The 21,841-nt window shown below is 46.9% G+C and overlaps 1 protein-coding gene across 1 annotated transcript in view; it reads left to right on the top strand.

The window, feature by feature from the left end:
* Nucleotides 1-21,841, top strand: part of LOC107121839 (vascular endothelial growth factor receptor kdr-like) — a 70,536-nt gene that overhangs the window by 34,137 nt on the left and 14,558 nt on the right. The window contains exon 4 of the mRNA XM_015424842.1: nt 4,499-4,607. Coding sequence (XP_015280328.1) covers nt 4,499-4,607 — 109 coding nt within the window. The remainder of the gene's footprint in view (nt 1-4,498; nt 4,608-21,841) is intronic.

The raw sequence follows: 21,841 nt of genomic DNA, 5'->3' as shown, positions 1-21,841 counted from the left end.
AGAATGTTGGAGGCAGGACTCAGGCAAAGCAGCCAGTGGATAGGGAGACCCTCTGAATGACAGATCAGAGAGCGAACTGATTTTGGAGCATGATGGAATGTTCAGGGGAGTCCATGACCAAAATAGAATTATATATACCGGAGGATTGTATTTCATCCCCTCCTTCCTCCAAGGGCGGCATGGATTGTTCTGTGCTCCTCCAGGGTAGGTGAGGAGCGAGGGACCAACACAAGGACACTCAGTGAACTTCACAACTGAACACCAGGATTTGAATCCAGATCTCCAAGAACCAATTCCAAACCTTAGATTTTTAGCTAGATTACTTTGGCTTCACAACTCACTGGCACATTTGGGAAACAAAGTTATATGAAGCAGCAAGCATTTACCTCTCTTACTTAGAGGTAAGATGGCCCAGGCTAGCTTGATCTTGTCAGATTTTGGGTGCTAAGCAGGGTCAGCCCTGGTTAGTATTTGAATGGGAGACCACCAAGAACATCCAGGGTTGCTAGGTGGAGTCATGCCATGGTAAACCATCTTGGAACGTCTCTTGCATTGAAAGGCCACGGGATCGACACATGTCAGCTGTGATCTGATGGCACTTTCCACCACCCCTTACAAGTAAATCCTTCTCTGTTCAGTGAAGAACGGGATGCTGGCCTAAATAACAATGTATTAATCACTGCTTGTACTGATCTCAGCAGTTTGAAACGAGCCAAATCCCCAACTTAACCAGTCAGTGATACAATCGGTTTAAATATGCAGCGTAAGTGTCTCCCTCTACCTGACCTCCAAGGCTGCCTTATCTCTCCTTCCAGAAGCTAGAGGAAGAGTCTTGCGGGAAACATGCCCCTTCCCCATTTCCTGCAGTTGTTTCATGCTGCCCTAGTGGCCCAGTGCACTGCTGTGTAGTTTGCATCGAGATCCTTTGGCCTTCTGGGCAGTCTTGAAATGATATGGAGAAATGACTGGAGAAAGCTGCAAAGATCAGCATCAGATCAGACTGATCCGTAACGGAAAGACGTATCAGCAGGGCTCATTATGAACAGTTGCCAATGTTGTGAAAAGACTCAAATATCCATCGTCCAGTTGAGTGGCAAGTTTTGAGCGCTCACAATTAGCTATTCTGCCTTTAGCTTTCTAATAAGACGGCTCTCACAGTAATTGGGTTTTAATTTTTTTTAGTCTGTCCAGTCCCTTAAACTCAGAAAAGATCCCCCCCCCCATGATGTACTAAAATGTAGGATATAATGTCGTCAGTACCTTCACTATTACTAGTGTTCATGCAGTTTTGTAGTGGGGCACAGAAAGCCGAAATGCTAAGGCCTTGCCGAAAGCGCTCTAACTTTATGGTAAGTCGCCTTGAACTGTGAGGAATGGCAGGATGGGTCAGTCATAAGCAGTGTTCCCTCTAAGCTGAGTTAGTGTGAGCTAGCTCACAGTTTTTACTGCATGGTGCAGTTCGTCTTCATTCGCTGAACTGCATGGTGCAGCCTTTCCTCTTTCCTCAGCATGATGCAGCATTCAGTTTTTTCAGATAATTTGTGTCTAGTCAGAAGTAAGGTGAACTTGGATGGTCAAAAAAAACCCTCTTAAAAAATGTTATACTCCAAAAACAATTTATGGGTCTTAATTGTAACTTGTATGGGAATGTAAGATAAGCCTCTCTTTTTTGGATGGTATAGCTGGAGAAACCCATGATCTTGTATTGGACTAAATATTGTATATATTACTATGTGTATAGCAGGCAGGCAGGGAGGCAGGAAGGAAGGAAGGAAGGAAGGAAGGAAGGAAGGAAGGAAGGAAGGAAGGAAGGAAGGAAGGAAGGAAGGAAGGAAAAGGAAAAGCAGTGTCCCTACGAAAGAAATAGCAAGGGGGCAGGTTAATGGCTAGGACACAAGGAAACTGCAAGGTAGGATGATGTACTGGCTAGAATGTTAGATTAGGATTGGGAAATTGTTGTTGTTGTTGTTGTTGTTCAGTCGCACAGTCAAGTCCGACTCTTCGCGACCCCATGGACCACATCACGCCAGGCCCTCCTGTCTTCTGTCATCCTCCAGAGTTTGCTTAATTTCATTGCATTCATTCCTTGCATCGATAAGGGTTGGGAAGAGCAGTCTTCCAGTCCCCACTTGTCCACGATGCTCATTGTGTGAACTGGGGCCATTTGCCACATTTCATACAAGCTTATTTCTACGGGGTTGTTATTTATTTATTTACATTATGTATAGTCCACCATTCCCACTGAAGGCAGATTACAGAGACTCAATCAATACGATCAAGAGACCAGAGGCAAACTGCAGCCTAAGCGTTAACATGACACAGCACTTTTAAATGCTGATTACTTTTTTGTCGTTCAAGTTAAAAATATCTGAGAACTAGGGTGCCAAACTAAAATGTGAGAAGGATACAAGGGAGGGAGAGGCTGCTGTGCCCAGTTCCCTGAGCCCCTTGCAGGGAGGAGGATAAGAGTGTATGAGTGAAGGAGAGGGCTTTGGCTGGGGTGGTACTGCCGTAGCTGGAACAAAGCGGCTTTGCGTGCTCTCCCGCATTCCACAGCCAAAAATACGAATACGGTTAATAGAGAGCCTCTTTCTGAGCACCAGATTGCTGGTGGTTGCCTTCTGTGACGTTCATTTATTTCACACGAGCCTTTTCTGCACTTTTAAATGCTGATTACTTTTTTGTCCTTCAAGCTAAAGATATCTGAGAACCAGTGTGCTGTAGCAGCTAGGGTGCCAAACTAAAATCAGGGCAAACCAGGTGTGAATCCCCACACTGACATGGAGGCTTGTAGGGTGACCTTTGGGCCAGTCACGCGCACTCAGCCAAGCCTACCTCACAGGGTTGTTGTTGTGAAGATGACATGGAGGAGAGGAGAATGATGTAAGTCACCATGGGTCCCCTTTGGAGGGAAAGTTCTGGTATAAATGAAGTAAAGACATAATGGGAAGGGAATCACGTTCCCATCAGTGTGTTCTAGAAATGTTCAAACCTGACCTCAGCTGCTGTCTTGTATGAAATGCAAGGTGACACCTCTGAATTCATGGTTATCTGTCTCATGTTGGGAGGCAGGTTTTTTCTCCCCCACAGCATCATGGTGCATTTGTGCATCTCCCAGGGCTTTCCCAGCTTTTCTCTAATTTATCTCTGATCTGCTTTGCTGCAAAGTTTTGGAAAAGATCACAGGAAAACCTGCATTGGTGCCATGTGGGCAGGGAAAATGGGATTTTCCCACTCACATGGCAGCTGTTTTCCCATACACTATCCCCACACAGGCCATTTCTCCCTCCCCCCGAGTTGTTTTCATTTTTTTTAAAGGCAGTTGAATATTATTATATTGATAGAACATAATAGCAATATGTGTTAACGGTTTCTTAGAATTTCCAGATCTCATTTTTATAATAAATCTCTAGCCCTCGAAGCTCAAATACTTTGGCTACCAAATGAGAAGGGAGCACTCACTGGAGAAGAAGACCCTGATGCTGGGAAAGATTGAAGGTCAAAGAAGACGGGGACGGCAAAGGATGAGATGGATAGACAGTGTCATAGATGCAACGAACATGAAGTTGAGCCAACTTCAGAGGACGGCGGAAGACCGGAAGGCCTGGCGGGATCTGGTCCACGGGGCCGCAAAGAGTAGGACTCGACTGTGTGACTGAACACCAACAAAAAGCCCTCTCTGTTGTGGAGATATAAGGGGAAAGGCATAGCTCTGCAACGAAAGACTTTTTTAAAAAAACAAATGCTTCAAATTCAAAGAACCTTTTACACATATTATAGTAATGGTATAACTATATTCAGTTGCCAGTTTTAAAAAAATTGAAAAAGTGCCAGTGGCCCGGGGGGCGTGGGAGGGTGGCAGCCACCCTGAAGGACTCCGGCAGAGAAGCCTCAGGGAAGCCTGCACTGCATTGGCTGCTGCTGCAGCAGCAACAGGGGAACCACACAAGCCTGTTCCCGTGTGGAAATGCGTGTATGTTTACAAGCGGAATCGATTCCATGTTTCTGAGATTTAAACCCTAAAGAACATCAGCTCCTGATAACACAAATTTAATCAACGTATCCCTCAAAGAGAACAATAGAGACAAAGAGTCATTTACCAGGCATAGGAACCAGAACGTAGGAGCTGTACCTGGTAAACAGGGCAGGGGGTATAGCTCAGTGGAAGTGCATCTGCTCGGCGTGCGGAAGGTCGCAGGTTCAGTCTTTGGCATCTCTAATTAAAAGGATCAGGTAAAAGGTGATGGGAAAGACCGTGCCCCGTGAGCCTGGAGAGTGGCCATCTGCTTTGCTCCAGAGAAATCTTGAGACTGGCCCTGCCAGCCTGCGAGTGCCACCTTGCAAACACTCCTGAAAACCTGGAGTACTCGCAAGGATCCTGCTGCAAAAAAGGCTTTTAAATCGGTCTCTGTAAGAAAGGTGAACAATGAAAGAAGCAGATAAACAAATGCAGAATCGTGAGTTTGCCGATTTCAGTGTTACTTGTTTTAATTTCCAGCTGCCAAGAACAGGGGCGAAGAACAGCAGTGAACCAAATCACCGGCCACGGAGCCAACACAATCAAGAGCATAGAGGAAAAGCATGTCCGGCAAGGTGACAAGGATAAGGTATGTCACTTGGAAGACTGACCTCATGCTCTTTGCTGTGTGCGGAATAATTTTCTTCTGCAGCTTCCCAGGGACTGGTTTCCTTTGAGTACCAAATCTTTGACATGCTTGAGATTTTTCCACCCTGGGATCACATTCAACTCTCCTCTGTTTATCTAAATTCTAGACTCTGGCGATGATGTCACTTGGTCCTTTTTTAAGCTCCCCAGAGTTGCATGACTCCAAATGCCTTTTGGGTGTCGGGCCTGAGAAAGAGCATCGAGAGGGCTCAGCCATTGCAGTGTCCTCCAAAGGGAATCCAATGAATGTGCCCTCTCATCTCCTCAAAATGCTCAGCTGTCTCTGGGGGCTGTTTTCTGCTCTCAGTAGTACCCCGCTCCAACCACTCTGCCTTCATGGCGCTGTCCCCAGGTTGTGGATTATGTATCCAGTCCCACCCCACTCTCTGCACTTTGTGAAAACTCTCAGACCGATTTCCCACAAGCCGCTGCTCCGTGCTCGCTCTTCCCTTTGCCCCGATCGTACGTGTCAATTTCACACTATGTGCTGCGCGGCCGCATTTTGCCCCGCAGCTTCGCCCAATTTCCCCCGCATCTACTCAATCCTGTTTTTTGAGGATCGAGTAGATGTGGGGGAAATTGGGCGAAGCTGCGGGGCAAAATGCGGCCGCGCAGCACATAGTGTGAAATTGACACGTACGATCGGGGCAAAGGGAAGAGCGAGCACGGAGCAGCGGCTTGTGGGAAATCGGTCTCAGTTTCTAGGGAAGAAAGTGAGATGAGAAAAATGCATTTCCGTTTTCAGAAGCCTTGCATAGTCTTTCTGTCATCCACCCACCCTACCCAAACCGTGCTCTATTAGGGCAGCTAGTGAAAAGAATATTTAACAGCCTAGCATTCCAGCAGCACCAGTGATATGAAATATGTCAACGGCAGTTCTACTACCAGGCCCAGACGTAGCTGCTAAAGGCCTTGCAGGTCAACAGACAGATCAGATTTTCCCTGAAAGTGACAAGCGATGCATATAGACCAGGGACATCCATCAAGTTCAGCATCCCGTGGTCCAGGAAATTCCCATGTGTGCCTGCCTGGGAATTAAGACCATCAGAGAGGTTCTTCTGACTATTGCACCAATCAGAGAAGCTTGTCTGGTGGGTGCATAAAAAGAGGGCCTTTTTGGTGACAGCCCCACAATTATGGAGCAACAGGAAGGTGCGCCTGGCCCCCTCACTTACAGTCTTCAGGAATCAGCTGAAGACACTTTCATTTAAGACTGCATCTGACAAAAGCCCGCATGCTCTGGGCATTTGACTGCTTTAGTTTTCTATTTGTTAGCAGTCCTAATTGGAGATTTTAAAATCTGTGATTTGTATCATTGTTGTTTTATTTACATTGTAAACCGCCTTGAGTTCCGCAAGGTATACAAGTGGCTAATAAGTGTTTTAAACAGTGCAAGTTAATAGACCTGGCTGACTGGTCATCCCCTCCTTCCACGTGGGGCAAGCAGCACGGGCTTGCGAGCCAAACTCCAGCTGGAATGCTAAACTGAGCGAGAGGAGGAGTCCCCCCTCCCACCCGGCTGCTGTGGCCCTGGTGCCGGCAGGCAGGCTGCTCTTCCTCCCCTCTCCCTGCAGTGTTCCTGGCGCCAGAAGCCCTCAGAGATGCTGCTGCTGTCTCAGGTCCGTTGGCATCTTAGACATAGAGTGTCTTGGATCCACTGATCTGCCAGCGGAAACATAAATGGACTAATGTAGTCCCGCTTGTGCAAGATCTTGTGCAGGACTTTAGGCTTTCCTCCCTATATATTTTTGTTCCCAGGAATTGGTTGCACAATATCTTGCTCAAGTGGAAATAGGGATAAAATATAAGCAGGGGTCATTTCCAGCAGGAGCTCCGGCAGTAAAGAGCCCAGGGGGCGGGCACATGCAATAAGCCCCACCCCCTGTTCCCAGCAGCCCTCAGTCAGAGCAAGAAGCAGCCAGGTAAGTTGCAGAGCCCCCCCCCGCCCCCCAGTCCAAAACAGTCCAGTGGTACCTTTAAGACCAAGTTTTATTCAGGCACAAGCTCTTCCTCCTCTACGAGGACGGATCTGCACGTCCCCCCCCCCAATAGCTGGCCGGTGGGTGTTGCCTTCTGACACACCTCCGGTGATGGCAGGGTGTGTGGCATATGCAAATAAGTTATGCTAATGAGTTATGCTAATGAGCTCCTGCACCTCTTTTTCTACGAAATGACCCCTGAATATAAGTCTGACTTAGCGCAAGTGGCTGCTGCAGTCTTTCCCCTGCACTTCCACTTGGCAAGAGAGCTCTAGTGCAAGCAGCAGTTTGGCCCTGGATCCAGCTCAGCATCTTTTATCGTCAGGGTCAGGGGGGGATGAAAGAAAGAGAGAAACTGACCTGTTTCTTGCAGTCAGTCCCCAAAGTAGCAGCGGCCAATACCGAAGCAGCTGTTGCCGCTGCCACTGCCAGAGCAGCTGCCCGGGGTTCGCGGCTGGATCAGGAGCTCTCCCTCCTCCCGTGGCTTCTGGATGTTGTAAAGCTCATGTCCCTTGCTGCAGATCTCCAATGCAGAAACCCGTGAAAGGATTTTAAATCACATATTGGTAACATAGAGAGGCACTCTCCGAAGTTGGCATCCCATGGCTTCACTGTCATTTTTTTTTTTTGGGTTTTCAAAATTTTATTTAATTAAAACAATACAAACATGCATACTGAAAGACATAGTACATTGTGTTTTCAATCAATTCCAGCTCAGTAACTGTACATTGCACATAACTAGCCTTAGTCTAATCTACTTTTCACATCTAATACCTATATGATGAGAGCTCAGACTAAACAACCGTGAATCAAAAATGCGTCCATTCCAGATAGTTATGGTTTGAGGGTAGGAGATCATTTCCCACAAAATATGTGATCAAAGGGAACCGCCTGCGCACACATTTGGTATGAGATCCCGTATGACTGCTCGTTTGGGCCTTCATATTTATCTGCAATCTTGTCCATTATAAAATGATCCCAACATTTATTTCGCCAGTTCTGAATGGTAGGAGGTTTGGGAGATTTCCATGAGGCCACTATAAGTCAGTGTTGCCGTAGCCAATAATGTAGAAGTGATATCTGATCTATATATTTCTTGATTATCTTTTGTGATTGTTGAGTTTAATAATAGAATAGCCGGTTCACTGTCATCACAGCCCCATAAAGAAGTTTGGGACCAGACATGAAATGATCTGTTATCAGCTTGATAGCTTAAGCAGTAGAAAAGAGTCTAATAGGATTTGTGACAGGGGAGGAGCTTTCGGGAGTCACGGCTCACTTCTTCAGAATGCCAGCTGTTGCCCAAACAGAAAGTGCATTTTACTAATGTAGTGCAGCGGTGAAATAGACCCCAAAGTATTTTCTAGAAACGAGGAACTCCTGGTGTTGCATTGAGCATGACCCCTGCCATAAAGGGGGGGGGGGGATTAGGAATATCTTTTCCACGGTACAGAAATTAAGGATTTTTCATGGTAAAGAAATTAGAATTTCTTTTTCACAGTGCAGTAAGAGAACAACAGCAACAGTACCAGAAAGAAATTATGCAAAAATTAAGAAAATAAGATTTTGTCAATTTCACATGACATGCTAATTTTAGAAAACAGCAAGAGTCCAGTAGCACCTTAAAGAATAACACAGTTTGTGGCGGGGAGGAGCTCACACAGTGACTCATGAAAGCTGATTCCCTGCCGCAAATTGTGATAGTCCTTAAGGTGCTACTGGACTCTTGCTCTTTTCTTCTGCTACAGACAAACCCGGTGACCCATCTTGATGCTGATTTTAGTTTCCCCAGCAATGCATTGGGGGTAAAAATGACCCCAGCAGCCATCAGAGTAAACACTGATTTACAAAAAAAACCTCCAGTGGGGGGCACAAAACTCCAAAAGGCAATTTGATCTCTTAAGATGGAGGAATTCTTGGAATACGCAATTGTAGAAGAAACACTGTTACAGCGGTTTTCCATCCCTTCTCCTGTCAGTGTGACCACACTTTTGGGGTAAAGGCTGTCTATCCAGCAGTATTATTTACTGAAGATGGTTGTGGACAGGTTTCCGCATTTCTTGCCACTTTTGCATTTGTATGTGAATGGCCATCTTAATTTAACATGTAAGCATTTCTTTGCTACATGATACGTTAATATAGAAAAACAGGTTTCTCTTTGCACAAAACCTACGTGCATTTGCACAAAACCTACATGCATTTGAGCATTTCAAATTTCGAATGCTCAAATGGAAAGATACAGGTCACCTGTCACAAATTATTGGAAGAAGCTCTGCATTATGAATTCTTCTGTGCCAGAGAAGTTGGACTAGATTCTAAAATAGTTGCACTCCCCCACCCCCCAGCTCTTCCTCAGCCCATATACTCGATGGATAAACATGCCAGATCTTTCTTCTCCAAGCCATAATTAGAAACATGTGGATAAATTGTACCCTTTTACAAATAACATTTTCATTCCTTCTCCAGCCTGCTGACTTAATAATGCTTTTTGAATGTCCTTTTTGATAACTGTACCTCTCCATGAAGATTTATTCTTGTTAATAAAAATGAAATTCTCCGAGGCTGGGGTTTCAGAACTCTCCCTGCCAAGTCCCAGTTTTGAGAGCACTCCCCCACCACCACCACCCCAGTAATGCTCTAATGAAGTCTGTGGGTGTCTGCGTTATGCTAAGCTTTTAGATAAGAGAATATAATTTTATAAACCACACCCTGGTGGGAAGCTTATATAGCCTCCAGTCTTCCCCTTTTCTTTTAAACCACTGATAAATTCCCACCAGAAACAGAATATTCTGGAAACAGACCAATCCATTTCCCACCAAGGAATTTTATGGATGTGGGGCTAGCCAGATGAGACGATAAAAAATGTCGGCAGTTCTGACACCCTGGTTTCAGATGACTGAGTTATGAGACTGGCAGGGGCTCAGATGGGATCATCTTCCCTGTGTGCCCTGAGTCTGCTGTACCAGGCCAAGAGCTCCACATCTCCACATCTGCCAGGGAAAGGAATTTCCCCCAACCTCCAGCATATCCCTCATGCGTCAGTCATCCACCATTTCAGTCTGCGAAGGCTGCAGGCATGATGCAGATGGTTCACCAGAACACACAATTCTTCTTTGCCTGGTTTGGTTGCTCGCCTGGCCAAAGTTCATGTTCCTGAAGGGTGCAGGGGAAGCAGGCAAAATAGCCCCGGCACGCCTGGTGTTCATAATCAGTGACTCCATGCAGGTGCTCTCATAAACAGTCCCTCGGTGGGCTTTGGACTAGGTAGGCATCAAGGTAACATTTGTGTGAATGGTCTGTCTATACACGAGCGGTTGTTTTCAAACACCCGCCCTCTGTTGGGCAAGACATCTAGATCTGAGTCCTCCTGTAGCACCTTGGCTCTACGAAATGACCCCTGCCAACAAGATTTGCGGCGCATGAGCTTTTGAGAGTCAAAGCAGAGCTTATGCGCCGCAAATCTTGTTGGTCTCTAAAGTGCTATTATGTGTGTCACATGCTCACAAGTTGTTATCTGACTTATGGGGACCCTCTGAATTACTGACTTCCAAAACGCCCTCTGGCACCGCCTTGCTCGGGTCTTGCGAGCCAAAGGCCGTGGCTTCTCTGTTGGAGTCCCTCTTTCTCCTGTCTGTCGGGTCTTCCTATTTCCCTGCTGCCTTCAACTCTTCCTATCACCACTGGCTTCTTCCACGATTGTCTCGCCGTTTTACTGCAGATCCACACAGGCCTATCCCCTGAAACAGTGTCCATTATGGACTCGTAGGGGAGATGACAGCTACATTCAAACCTGGAAAGCCTCCCCCGGGGCCTGAGTTCTTCCCCCCCCCTCTTAATTTGTGTGAACGGATAAATTGTCTGCAGTGTCTTACTAGTGTTTCTTAACGTAAAAAATTGCATTTGCTCGTCGCCGCACACTTGACAGATTTTGGGTCTAATCGAAGACGGCCGGTGTAATCTTGCTAATTCAGTTTTCCCACAAACACCTCCACTGCAGCCCTGGAGGCTCCGGCACATGGACAGTTTCCCACCCACTCCCCCTCCTCACCCACACTCTGCCTCCGTACAAATGAGAGAAAAGGGGGGGGGCAGTCACAAAAATTATGCCTGTCTTGCTGGCTCCTGTTTACTGCACCTTAGGGCTTCACTGGGCAATCGCTTTCAGAGCTTTCCTCCTCCCACTTCTTCCCTTTCCACAGGTTATCCTGGAAGCCCCAGGTTTCACAGGAGAGGGCATGCTATCTGGTCTGCATGTAATGGAGAGGATAGCCTTCTGTGGGGGCAGACAACCGAGCCATGTGGTTGTTCTCCTACTTCCCTCCTCCTCAGTCTTTTTTTAAAAAAAGAACAGAAAAGATTATGCGCAACCATCCAGCACACTAGAAGAGTACTTGGTTTTGCAGTGAGGAGGTTCACACAAGGGTTTCATGTGTCCACACATATCAGAAGGGTTTCACTCTATATGACTGTTGTACCCTTGATGCCCTTGATTGTGTGAACTGACCGCACTGAAAAAGCAGTGATCCAACTGCAGTTGGATAAGAACGTAAGAGAAGCCAATGTTGGATCAGGCCAATGGCTCATCCAGTCCAACACTCTGTCACACAGTGGCCAGAAATACCAGGTGCCACCAGGAGGTCCACCAGTGGGGCCTTGACACTGGAAGCCCTCCCACTGTTGACCCTCCCCCCCAAGCACCAAGAACATAAGAACATAAGAGAAGCCAATGTTGGATCAGGCCAATGGCCCATCCAGTCCAACACTCTGTCACACAGTGGCCAAAAATACCAGGTGCCACCAGGAGGTCCACCAGTGGGACCTTGACACTGGAAGCCCTCCCACTGTTGACCCCCCCCCAGCACCAAGAACATAAGAACATAAGAGAAGCTAATGTTGGATCAGGCCAATGGCCCATCCAGTCCAACACTCTGTCACACAGTGGGCAAATATACCAGGTGCCATCTGGAGGTGCCATCTAGAAGCCCTCCCACTGTTGCCCCCCCAAGCACCAAGAATACAGAGCATCACTTGCCCCAGACTGAGAGTTCCTATCTATACCTTGTGGCTAATAGCCACTGATGGACCTCTGCTCCATATGCTGATCTAATTTCCTCTTGAAGCTGTCCATGCTTGTAGCTGCCACCACCTCCTGTGGCAGTGAATTGTCTTGGCATTGACCCGGACATTCTGTCATGCTGTATCTGCAGTGCACCAGAGCAAGGGTCAAGTAGCACCTTAAAGACTAACAAAATTTGTGGCACAGTAGGAGCTTTCATGAGTCACTGCCCACTTCTTCAGATGGTAAAGCTCCCACCCTGCCACAAATTGTGTTAGTCTTTAAGGTGAGGTTGGACTCTTGCTCTTTCCTACCACTACAGACTAACATGGCTACCCATCTCGATGTATTTGCAGTGAACCATTCACGCATAATGTGCCAACACGGGACATTGCAGTGAGTGGGGAAGGGCCTGTAGCTCAGTGGAGGAGCCACTGCTTTGCCTGCAAAAGGTCCTAGGTGCAAGGGTATCTCCAGTTTAAAAAAAAGGACCAGGCTGAAGATGATATGAAAGAGGTCCGCCTGAGACCCTGGAGACCCATTGCCCGTCTGACCTTGATGGACCGAAGGGCTGATTCAGTATAAGCCACATATATGTGTGTATATGTATACAAGGGTGAAACGGAAAGTTTAGAGTACGGGAAAGTTCCATAGGCTAGGTCGGAGGAGTCACATGTCTGTGTGCTCTGAAAATGTTTTGGGTAGGACCAGAAATCTCACCCGAAGTCCTCCAGAAATGAAGTCCTCGAGAAGTGGATTGCAGGAGTGTTTGCCATACTCGTCTGAAGCTTCCTGGTGTGTCACAGTCAGTTTGCCTGGGCCATGTCCAGAGAAATTCTCAGCGCAAAGCCTGAAGACCTGCTGCTGGTTCAGGGTATTAGGTCAAATTGAAAAAGGGCACCTCCATACAGTTCCTGGTCGGTTTTAACTGCCACGTAGCATCCTAGTTTGCAGGATGAGTGCTGGGAAGCCAGGGCAGAGGGCAGGTGAGCGGCTGGGAGGAACTTTGTCCTCATGCTGTGATGTCACAGACAAGTGCTTGGCAGAGCGTCTAAGATGGCTTAGCAGGGAGCTCAGAGAAGCCGTTCTGAAAGTCACGTTGGAGAGTGATTTATCTGGGCCGACTTTCTCTAAACAAATACCTTTCCCTTAATCCCCCTTCGGAACCCCAAGAGGACTTCCAGTGTGAGATGACGGATTCAGCCTTACATGCTTGTTTAATTTTATCCCAGTGTCTTCATCTTTCTCGACACCTTTTTAAAAAGTGCGCATTGAGATTAATTTCAACTTAAAAATATGAGTTGTAACGCAATCGGCCCCTTATCCACAACTGTAGCTCCTGTCCAAACACCTGCATATTTCATATAAGGTTTTTAAAAAATAAACGAACCATTTAATGCACGTCTCATACAGTGACAGGATATAGCCTTTCACGTTTGCCACCGTACTCAGGCCTCCAAGAGCACACTCTTGGTAGGAACATCAGATTTGATTTTACTTCCCATACAAGGGTGTAGTCCTCATGGGTGCCGTTTATAAAATCTTTGGTAGGTGCAGAGCTATTTTTGGGCAGGAACACACAGGAACGGAGTTCCGGCTGGCTCCCAAGTTGGCCACGCCCAGCAGGAACTCATTAGCATAATAGGCCACACCCAACAGCAGGAACTCATTAGGATTGGCTACATGCAAAGGGGTTCCTGCTACAAAAAAAGCCCTGGGTTTTGACAACAAACAAAGTAAACAGAATAAGAAGGGTGTGGCTGGATGACTAGACTTCTGGTAACATGGGGGTGCGGCCTAATATGCTAATAAACTGCTGTCAGGGGGTGTGGCCTAATATGTTAATGAGCTTCTGCTGTTGGGTGTGGCCTATTATGCTAATGAGTTCCTGCTGGGCTTTTTCTACCAAAAAAGCCCTGGGTGGGTGTCAATCTTGGAGCACCTGCAGCCAGATGGAGACCACCAAGGAAGTCCAGGGTTGCTACGCAGAGGCAGGCAAGAGCAAACCACCTCTGAACCCGATGAAAAGTTGCTGTAGATCGATTGCGATTTGACGGCACTTTGCAGACACACATTTACTAGGTGGTAGCACCAGAAATGTAGAAATTGAATAAGAGCTGTTAGTTCTTAGTTCAGTAGCTTATATCTGAACTACGGTTGCCAATATCCAGGTGAGGCCTGGAGTTCTGGAATTACAACTGATCTCTAGAAGACAGAGATCAGTTCCCCTGGAGAAAATGGCTGCTTTGGAGGGCGGGCTCTGTGGCCTTAGACCCTGCTGAGGCCTCTCTCTCTTCCCCAGACTCCGCCCTCCCCAGGCTCCACCCCACCCACCCATCTCCAGGAATTTCCCAACCTGGAGTTTACAAACAGAGTCTGAATGTACAATGAATGTGTTCCTTAAACAGACACCGTGAGCACAAAAGACAGCTCTGCAGAGGAGACTGTGCAGGCAACGTGGATGTTGAGAGCAATGAAGTATTAATCAGGAACACCTTGAACTGAATTATAGGCACGTTTTGTTTCATAAGGTATAAAGATGTTAACGGTTTGCAATCAGCCTTGGTGATATTGATTGTGTTGGGGGGGGAAGCGTTTGGCAGGGTACTCAAAAGGGGCTGGAGCCTAACTGGAAGTGGGGTGGGTTTGAAGCACACCGCCCTCGTCAGTCAGCGCCTGCCAACTAGTATTCAGCCCCCCCTGCCTCGTTTCCTGCGGAAGGCCTCTGGGGCATCCGAGGGGACCGTGGACATCATCAGCACCACAGCATCCTCCTCCCATAGCGGTTTAAGTTTTTTCGGCTGGTGGAGACTGAGGCGGGAATGAGCCCACCCGGACCAATGTGCCTGGGGACGGGGGGAGAGTTCTGGAGCAGCTGGCGTCCTGCACAGCTCGGCCCTCGCTGGAGAAGCTGGCCCTAAGGGAGAAAGTGGCAGAGGTCTTTGGAACAGGCCTGTCCTGGGTGTCAGAGTGGGTAGAGGCCCTGGCAGAGCCCCCTGGGTGCCCATTGGTTATGATCAGGGGTCATACAATCAATCAAGATTTGTTGAGGACAAAAAATCAAAGTTTAAAGATTCAATGTCAGAGATAGACAAGATCTGGTTGTCCTCGGCGGATAAACAAATTCAAAAGTTATATAAACTCTTACTGAAGGAGAACATGGAAGAAATAGCGGTAAAACCTTGCATGAGAGTTTGGGAACAAAATATAGGTCATGCAATAACAATGCAAGAATGGGAAAAAATGTGGGAAACGATAAAAATAGTAAGAGCCACACCATATAAAGAAAATATTCTAAAAATGTTTTACAGGTGGCACTGGTCACCGGATAAAATATCGAAACGTTCCTGATACATGCTGGAGATGTAAAAATAATATAGGAACGTTTTACCATATATGGTGGAGGTGTGAAAAAATAATGAAATTTTGGAAAATGGTTAAAAAATTGATAAAAGAGATCACAGAAATAGAGCTGCGGCTCATCCCTGAAAGTTACTTGCTTAATATGCTTCCAGATAAAACAAATAGAGTTGATAGACGTATTATGTTATATATTCTCAAGATAAGCACGTTCCCCCCCGAAATGACCTCTGGTTATGATAAAACGGCACAAAATCACATCACCTTTGTTGAGTCTCAATCAATCAATGTTTATGTATGGCCCAAGACCAATGATCAAAGAAATACATATTCATTAGGTACCAGCAAATTTGCTTTCAGCTTAAAAAGATATTTAGACATGTAACCTTAAAATCATTGAAAGTTTAAAAATCCATTGTATCAAAAATTATCAAATATCTACAACTGAACTAATTATGAGTTATGTGGAAGGTAGATAAGGGTTGTGCTTGATCTGCTTTGTTGTGGAATTTTACCAGATGTGCACAGAAGTTAGCTATTTGCCTAGAGATTTGCTGACTTTCCTCTATCAAAAGTCTCTCAAGATTGGCACTATCTGCATCAAGTGCTGGTCTATCTAAGAGGGGGGTGATAAGCTTGTCCCTGTGAGCTTGATGAAAAGGACAGCGGTTTGTTGAGACTGAGCTGCATAACCGGAGGACAAAACAGAGACTCTGGGAGAGCCAGGTTCGAATCTGCGCTCTGCCATGGAGCCTTGCTGGGTGTCCTCAAGCCACACACTCTTAGCCTAGCCTAGGGTTGCTATGAGGATAAAATGGAGAAGAAGAGAAGGATGTAAGCGGCTTTGGGTCCCCTTTGGGGAAGCAGGCGGGCTGTAAATGAAGTAAATACATAAATAAAGCGCATGGCTCACAGACATGCTCTCAGCTCCACATATGGACTATTCCACTCCTTCGCTGCTACTTAGGGGGACATTTTGCACACAGGTGTACACAGTACCTCAGTGTGACTTCTGGGTGTGACGTTGGCATCCTTTCCTTGGAGGCTGGAGGAGGAGATGGACAGTCAGCTATGACATCTTTTCTTTAAAGGCAGTGCCAAGGTAAAATTGACTTCTTGATCTCAGGGATTTACCCAAGAGAAGACAGCTAGAGCAAAAGGCCCGGGCGTGCCTCTTCCAAGGGATGCTTCGTATTAAACGATAATCCCTCTGAGCTTTTCATTTCCCCACTGAAATCCCATGAATTTCTGTGCTCCAAGCGGTTTCCAAGAGAGGACAGTTCTGTGCTTTGCGTGGGAGATATCGTGGTCTGTGTGCCTTGCAATCGGATGGCACATCAATATGTACTTAGGCAAGGGTATCTTCATAAACACGTGCATGCACATCCTCTATGGCAGCTGTCTTTGGCTGGCTTTCCCTTTCTGTTCACTGTCTCTTTGCCTAGAGAGAGAGAGAGATAGAGAGACATACAGAGAGCTCCAGCTGTTAATCTTAGAGGAATCAGTATTTTCTGACTTGTTCCTTGACCCATTCCTTCCACCCACTGACTTCCTATCTCTGTCCCTGGGCCAGCGGGCCCTCTTCTTGTCCTCTCTGAGCTCCACCCTTTGACCTGACTGATCCCGCCTTTGACAGGGTGGGGCCTAGGCCAGGCCGCCCCTCGCTGGATTTGGATTCCCAAGACCTGGCAGCCCCTAAATCCAGCCGGGACTTTCACAACCCACTCTGCGTGCAGCGGCCTTTGCAGACTGCCTGGCAGCTTCAACAGCTACAGGACAGTCAGCCGGGATCAAGTTGGAGAGAACGCATCTCGCTAAATCTGAAAGAGCCGCACAAGCCGTCAGTTTTCTTCTGGGTACAATTCCAAGTGGCAGCCGTTACCTCTAAAGCCCTCAGTGGCCTGAGTCCGGGGTCTTTAAAGGGCCACTTGCTCCCTTTCCCCCCTTTCTTGGCTAGGGTTGCCAGCCTCCGGGTGGGGCCTGGAAACCTCCCAGAATTACACCTGATCTCCAGGCTGTAGAGCTCTGTCCCCCTGGAGGAAATGGCGGCTTTGGAGGGCGGGCTCTGTGGCATTAAACCCTGCTGAAGCCCCTCCCCTCCCCAAACTCCAGACTCACCCCCAAATCTCCAGTAATTTCCCGACCCAGACTTTGCAACACTACACCAGGGGCACGAAGAAACTTTTAGAAAATGTTTTTCCTTTTCTTTGGAGCACTAGCTCTTGGAATTATGCCTGGGCATAAGAGGGTTTATGTTCTTATCATTCCAGTTCTCCAGCCACCACCTGGAGGTTGAGTACAAGGAAGGGATCACAGTTGTAGGTACATACCAAAAAACAAAGAAACACTGTGATAAAAATAACATTTAATAATTCATGTATATATGTATATCTATTCAGACTTGACAGTATTGCTTAGGAAATTCTGACATATTCAAGGAAAAGTCCAACATGATATTCTCTATGAACACCCGGTTTTATACTCATTTCATTAGTCTTCCTCAGGAGTAATCCTCTAAGGTTGGAAGGTATAAACCTCTTGATACAGCTTAACTTCTTTTTTACTGTCTTGCAATTATTGCAGCTGAAATTCTTTTTCAAAATGTCCTGAAACAAACATGGTTATTGAGATTGGAAAGAGACATGCAGTTGAATGGAATATAGCATAGTAATGATTTTTAAATGATTTTTAACTTGAATAATTTAAACTTACTTCCAGTTTCTTTTCCTCTTCCTACTGTTTTAAGCAAATGTTTGGTTCATTCTGTTTGGATATTAATTCTTATGGCCAGGATGAGAGGGCTTTACATTCCTGCCAGCCACCTACCATTTAAGCGACTTGAATTAGACCCTTTCTCAGCACAGAAATGAGTTTCATGCAGCCCTGTGAGCCAGACTCAAGAGGTGCAGGATTGGCTCTGGACTAGGGAAGCCTGTATTCAAATCCCTGCTGAGCCAGTCACTGGCCGTGGTCACACTGGCAATTTGGTGCGATATGGTGCCGCCTCTAATTGAACCAGTTGAAAGTGTTGCAGGGCACATCAGCCACACAGCACACCCTGCTGCGGGTTAGCCGTGGAGACATCCCGTGGTAAAGCATCCACATTATTGCAGCGCCTCAGCCATGGAGCGCGCTGCCCAAAAAAATCCTCAAAATTCATGCGCGTGCATAAGTGTGCATGCGTGCACATGCACATATAGGCAATTTTTCCTTAAAAAGAACCCTCCCTAGTGGCAGAACGGATCTGCAGCTTCAGACTGGCAAATCCGTTCTGCGCATGTTCAGACATCCGGACATGCACAATGACTGCGCAGGGAACCAAAAACACCACTTGTGATGTGGTGCCTTTTTAACCTGGCTCCAAGTCATCCTATGACAGGATGAGTTATGAGTATGGCTGGGGAACGTTTGGCAGATGTGGCTGTCTGACTGTGCCCATTTGATCCGGAGGGGAGGAGTGGCTGTGTCGGACCAAACTGCCCATGTGAACATGGCCACTGTCTGCCACCCCAAACAAACAACCAGGAGAGTAGGGAGATAAAATGGGGTGGCATTCGACCATTCTCCACATGATAAAAAAATATAAGAACATAAACGAAAGTTTGCTCGGTGGATTTATGGCAGAGGCAACATTTAAACAGAAGACTTCCTTGGTCAGAGTTCCGCTTTGTAGCCTCCTTCTTCATCAGTTCAAGAATCATGGTATGTTGAAGGTGTGAAAGTAACAAATGCTTAGGGTGAATCAATCGACAGGGTGAAACCGAAAAGATCTGGAGAGGACAGGAATGATGTCAGATCTCTGCTGGAATCCTCCCTCTTTCAAGTGGAGACCATCTGGACAATTTCTCCCTTGTCATTTCCTTCATTGAGGGCTTCTCTGCACCACTACCTTCCTGCTTATCAGTGTTTTAAGTAAAATAGTTTTGCATCTGACCAGCAGCATTTACACTGGAAACGTCTGTGGATCTTTAAGGCATCGCTGGAACGGAAGATTGTTGCCTTGTGTGGGCCAAGCTCTCCTGCCCTCTCATGACACTCTCCCTGCTGCCAGTTCCCTGTGATACCAAAGATAATAATTTGCCCAAATTACCCTCTTTTCCTCAGGCATTGAGAGGTGTGTATTTATGCATTCCTGCCCATGGCAATGCTAGGGCCAAGCCTCAGTCTTACACTTGTTGCTAGTTCCCTCTAAATGAGGAGGTGAATGCTGCCCTCCTTGAGCAGCTTGACAGGGTATCCAAGCAACATGTCCTGGTAGTAATGGGTGACTTCAACTCCCCCGATGTATGCTGGGAGACAAACTCTGCAAAGCATCCACACTCTCACACGTTCCTGACCTGTCTGGTTGATAACTTCCTTCATCAAATGGTGGAGGAAGCTATGAGGGGCTCAGCCATACTCGACTTAATATTGACCAAAAGGCAAGAGATGGTAGATGGGGTGAAGGTGGTGGGGACCTTAGGGAGATGTGACCATGTCCTGCTAGAATTCCTTTTGCTGTGGGGGGCCAAGGAAGTTCATAGCCACACGTGTATGTTAGATTTCAGTAGAGCAGACTTTAATAAGCTCAGAGGCTTGATGAGAATCATTCCATGGGCAGGACTGCTGGAAAGGAAAGGAGCAAGAGCTCTTACAACCTCAAGCCATTGTTATTCCAACAAGAAGGAAATATGGTAGGGGATCCAAGAAGCCAATGGAGGGTGAACAGAGAACTGTGTGATGTGCTAAGGAAGACAAGGGAAATGTTCAAGAAATGGAGGCGAAGACACACCACTAAAGAAGAGTATCTGGAGGTTGCTGGCACTGTAGGACAGCCATCAGAGAGGCCAAATTTGACAGTGAGCTAAAGCTAGCCAGGGAGGCTCGCTACAACAAGAACATTTTCAGATATGTGAGGAACGAACACAAGATAAAAGAGGTGATGGGCCCACTGTTGGGTGAAAATGGAGAAACTCTGACAGAGGACAGAGAGAAAGCAGAAAAGGCTCAATGCCTATTTTGCCTCCGTTTTTCCCCTGAAGAGGAGAACAGGCTCATCTAGAGATGGCAGTAGGCAAGGCACATCGTCCAGGCTGCTGGTTGACATAGACAGAGAGGTAGTTGAGAAGCACCTGGCTGCACTGAATGAATATAAATCCCCCAGGCCAGATGGCATGCACCCAAGAGTGCTCAAAGAACTTACTAGAGAGCTTGCAGGGCCTTTGTCCATCATCTTTCAGACCTCTTGGAGGACGAGAGATGTGTCACAAGACTGGAGGAGGGCAGATGTTATTCCAGTTTTTAAAAAAGGGAGGAGGGGTGGCCCAGGAAACTGCAGGCCAGTCAGTCTGACCTCTGTCCCAGGGAAGAGTCTGGAGCAGATTTTAAAGGGATCAGTCTGCAAGCATCTAAAGGATAACTTGGTGATCCAGGGAAATCAGCACGGAAATCAGCACGAATGATAAAAGGGTTGGAACACTTTCCCTATTAGGAAAGGTTAAAGCGCTTAGGGGCTCTTTAGCTTGGAGAAAAGACGACTGAGGGGTGACATGATCGAGGTTTATAAGATTATGCATGGGAAAGAGCAGGTAGAGAAAGAGGTACTTTTCTCCCTTTCTCACAATACAAGAACTCGTGGGCACTCCATGAAACTGCAGAGCGGTCGGGTTAGAACGGAGGACGTCCTTCTTCACCCAAAGAGTGATTAACACTTGGAATTCACTGCCACAGGAAGTGGTGGGTGCTACAAGCATGGATGGCTTCAAAAGGGAATTAGATAAGCATATGGAGCAGAGGTCCATCAGTGGCTATTAGCCACAAGGTATAGCTAGGGGCTCTGGGGCAAGTGATGCTCTGTCTTCTTGGTGCTTGGGGGGGTCAACAGTGGGAGGGCTTCTAATGTCCTGGCCCCACTGCTGGACCTCCTGATGGCACTGGTATTTCTGGCCACTGTGTGACACAGAGTGTTGGACTGGATGGGCCTTTGGCCTGATCCAACATTGGCGTCTCTTATGTTCTTATGTTCTTATGATTTGTCCCCAAAAGGTCCTGCCAGACCAACCTCATTTCCTTCTTTGATCGAGTGACAAGCTTATTGGATCGATGGAATGCTGTTGATGTTGTTTACCTGGATTTTAGTAAAGCTTTTAGGGTTCCCCATGATATTCTTATGGGTAAACTAGAGGACTGTGGACTGGACTCTAGGATGCTTAGGTGGACAGGGAACTGGTTGGAGAACTGGTTGGCATTTTATCTGAATGGAGGGAGGTGTCCAGTGGGGTGCCACAGGGCTCGTTTCTGGGCCCTGTACTACTACTACTACTTCATTTGAGGTGGGGCTGAGAGAGCTCTGACAGAAACTGCTCTTTTCAAGAGCACCTCTGAGAGAACTATGGCTTGCCCAAGGTCATCCAGCAGGTGCGAGTGAAGGAGTGGGGAATCAAACCCGGTTCTGTCAGATTAGAGTCTGCGCACTTAACCACGACACCAAACTGGCTCTCAACATAATAAGCATAATAAAATTATCACCATACACTAATAAAACGACCAGTTCAATTGGCAATCAACTCCTTTTTTTGCCAGCTGCAGAGGCATAGTATCTAAATCGCAAGAGGTCATCATAGTCCCTCTGTACACTGCATTGGTCAGGCTGCACCTGGAGCGTTGTGCACCGTTCTGGAGGCCTCACTTCAAAAAGGATGTGGACAGAATGGAGCAGGTGCAGAGGAGAGCGACGAGGATGATCGGGGGCCTGGAGACCAAGCCCTACGAAGAAAGGCTGAGGGATTTGAGAATGTTCAT

The sequence above is a fragment of the Gekko japonicus genome, unplaced genomic scaffold, assembly GCF_001447785.1.
Source record: "Gekko japonicus isolate JY-2015 unplaced genomic scaffold, Gekko_japonicus_V1.1 scaffold1114, whole genome shotgun sequence".
In the NCBI taxonomy this organism is placed as follows: domain Eukaryota; kingdom Metazoa; phylum Chordata; class Lepidosauria; order Squamata; family Gekkonidae; genus Gekko; species Gekko japonicus.
Note: the sequence above shows the minus strand (reverse complement) of the source record. Positions and strands in the feature narration are given on the sequence as shown.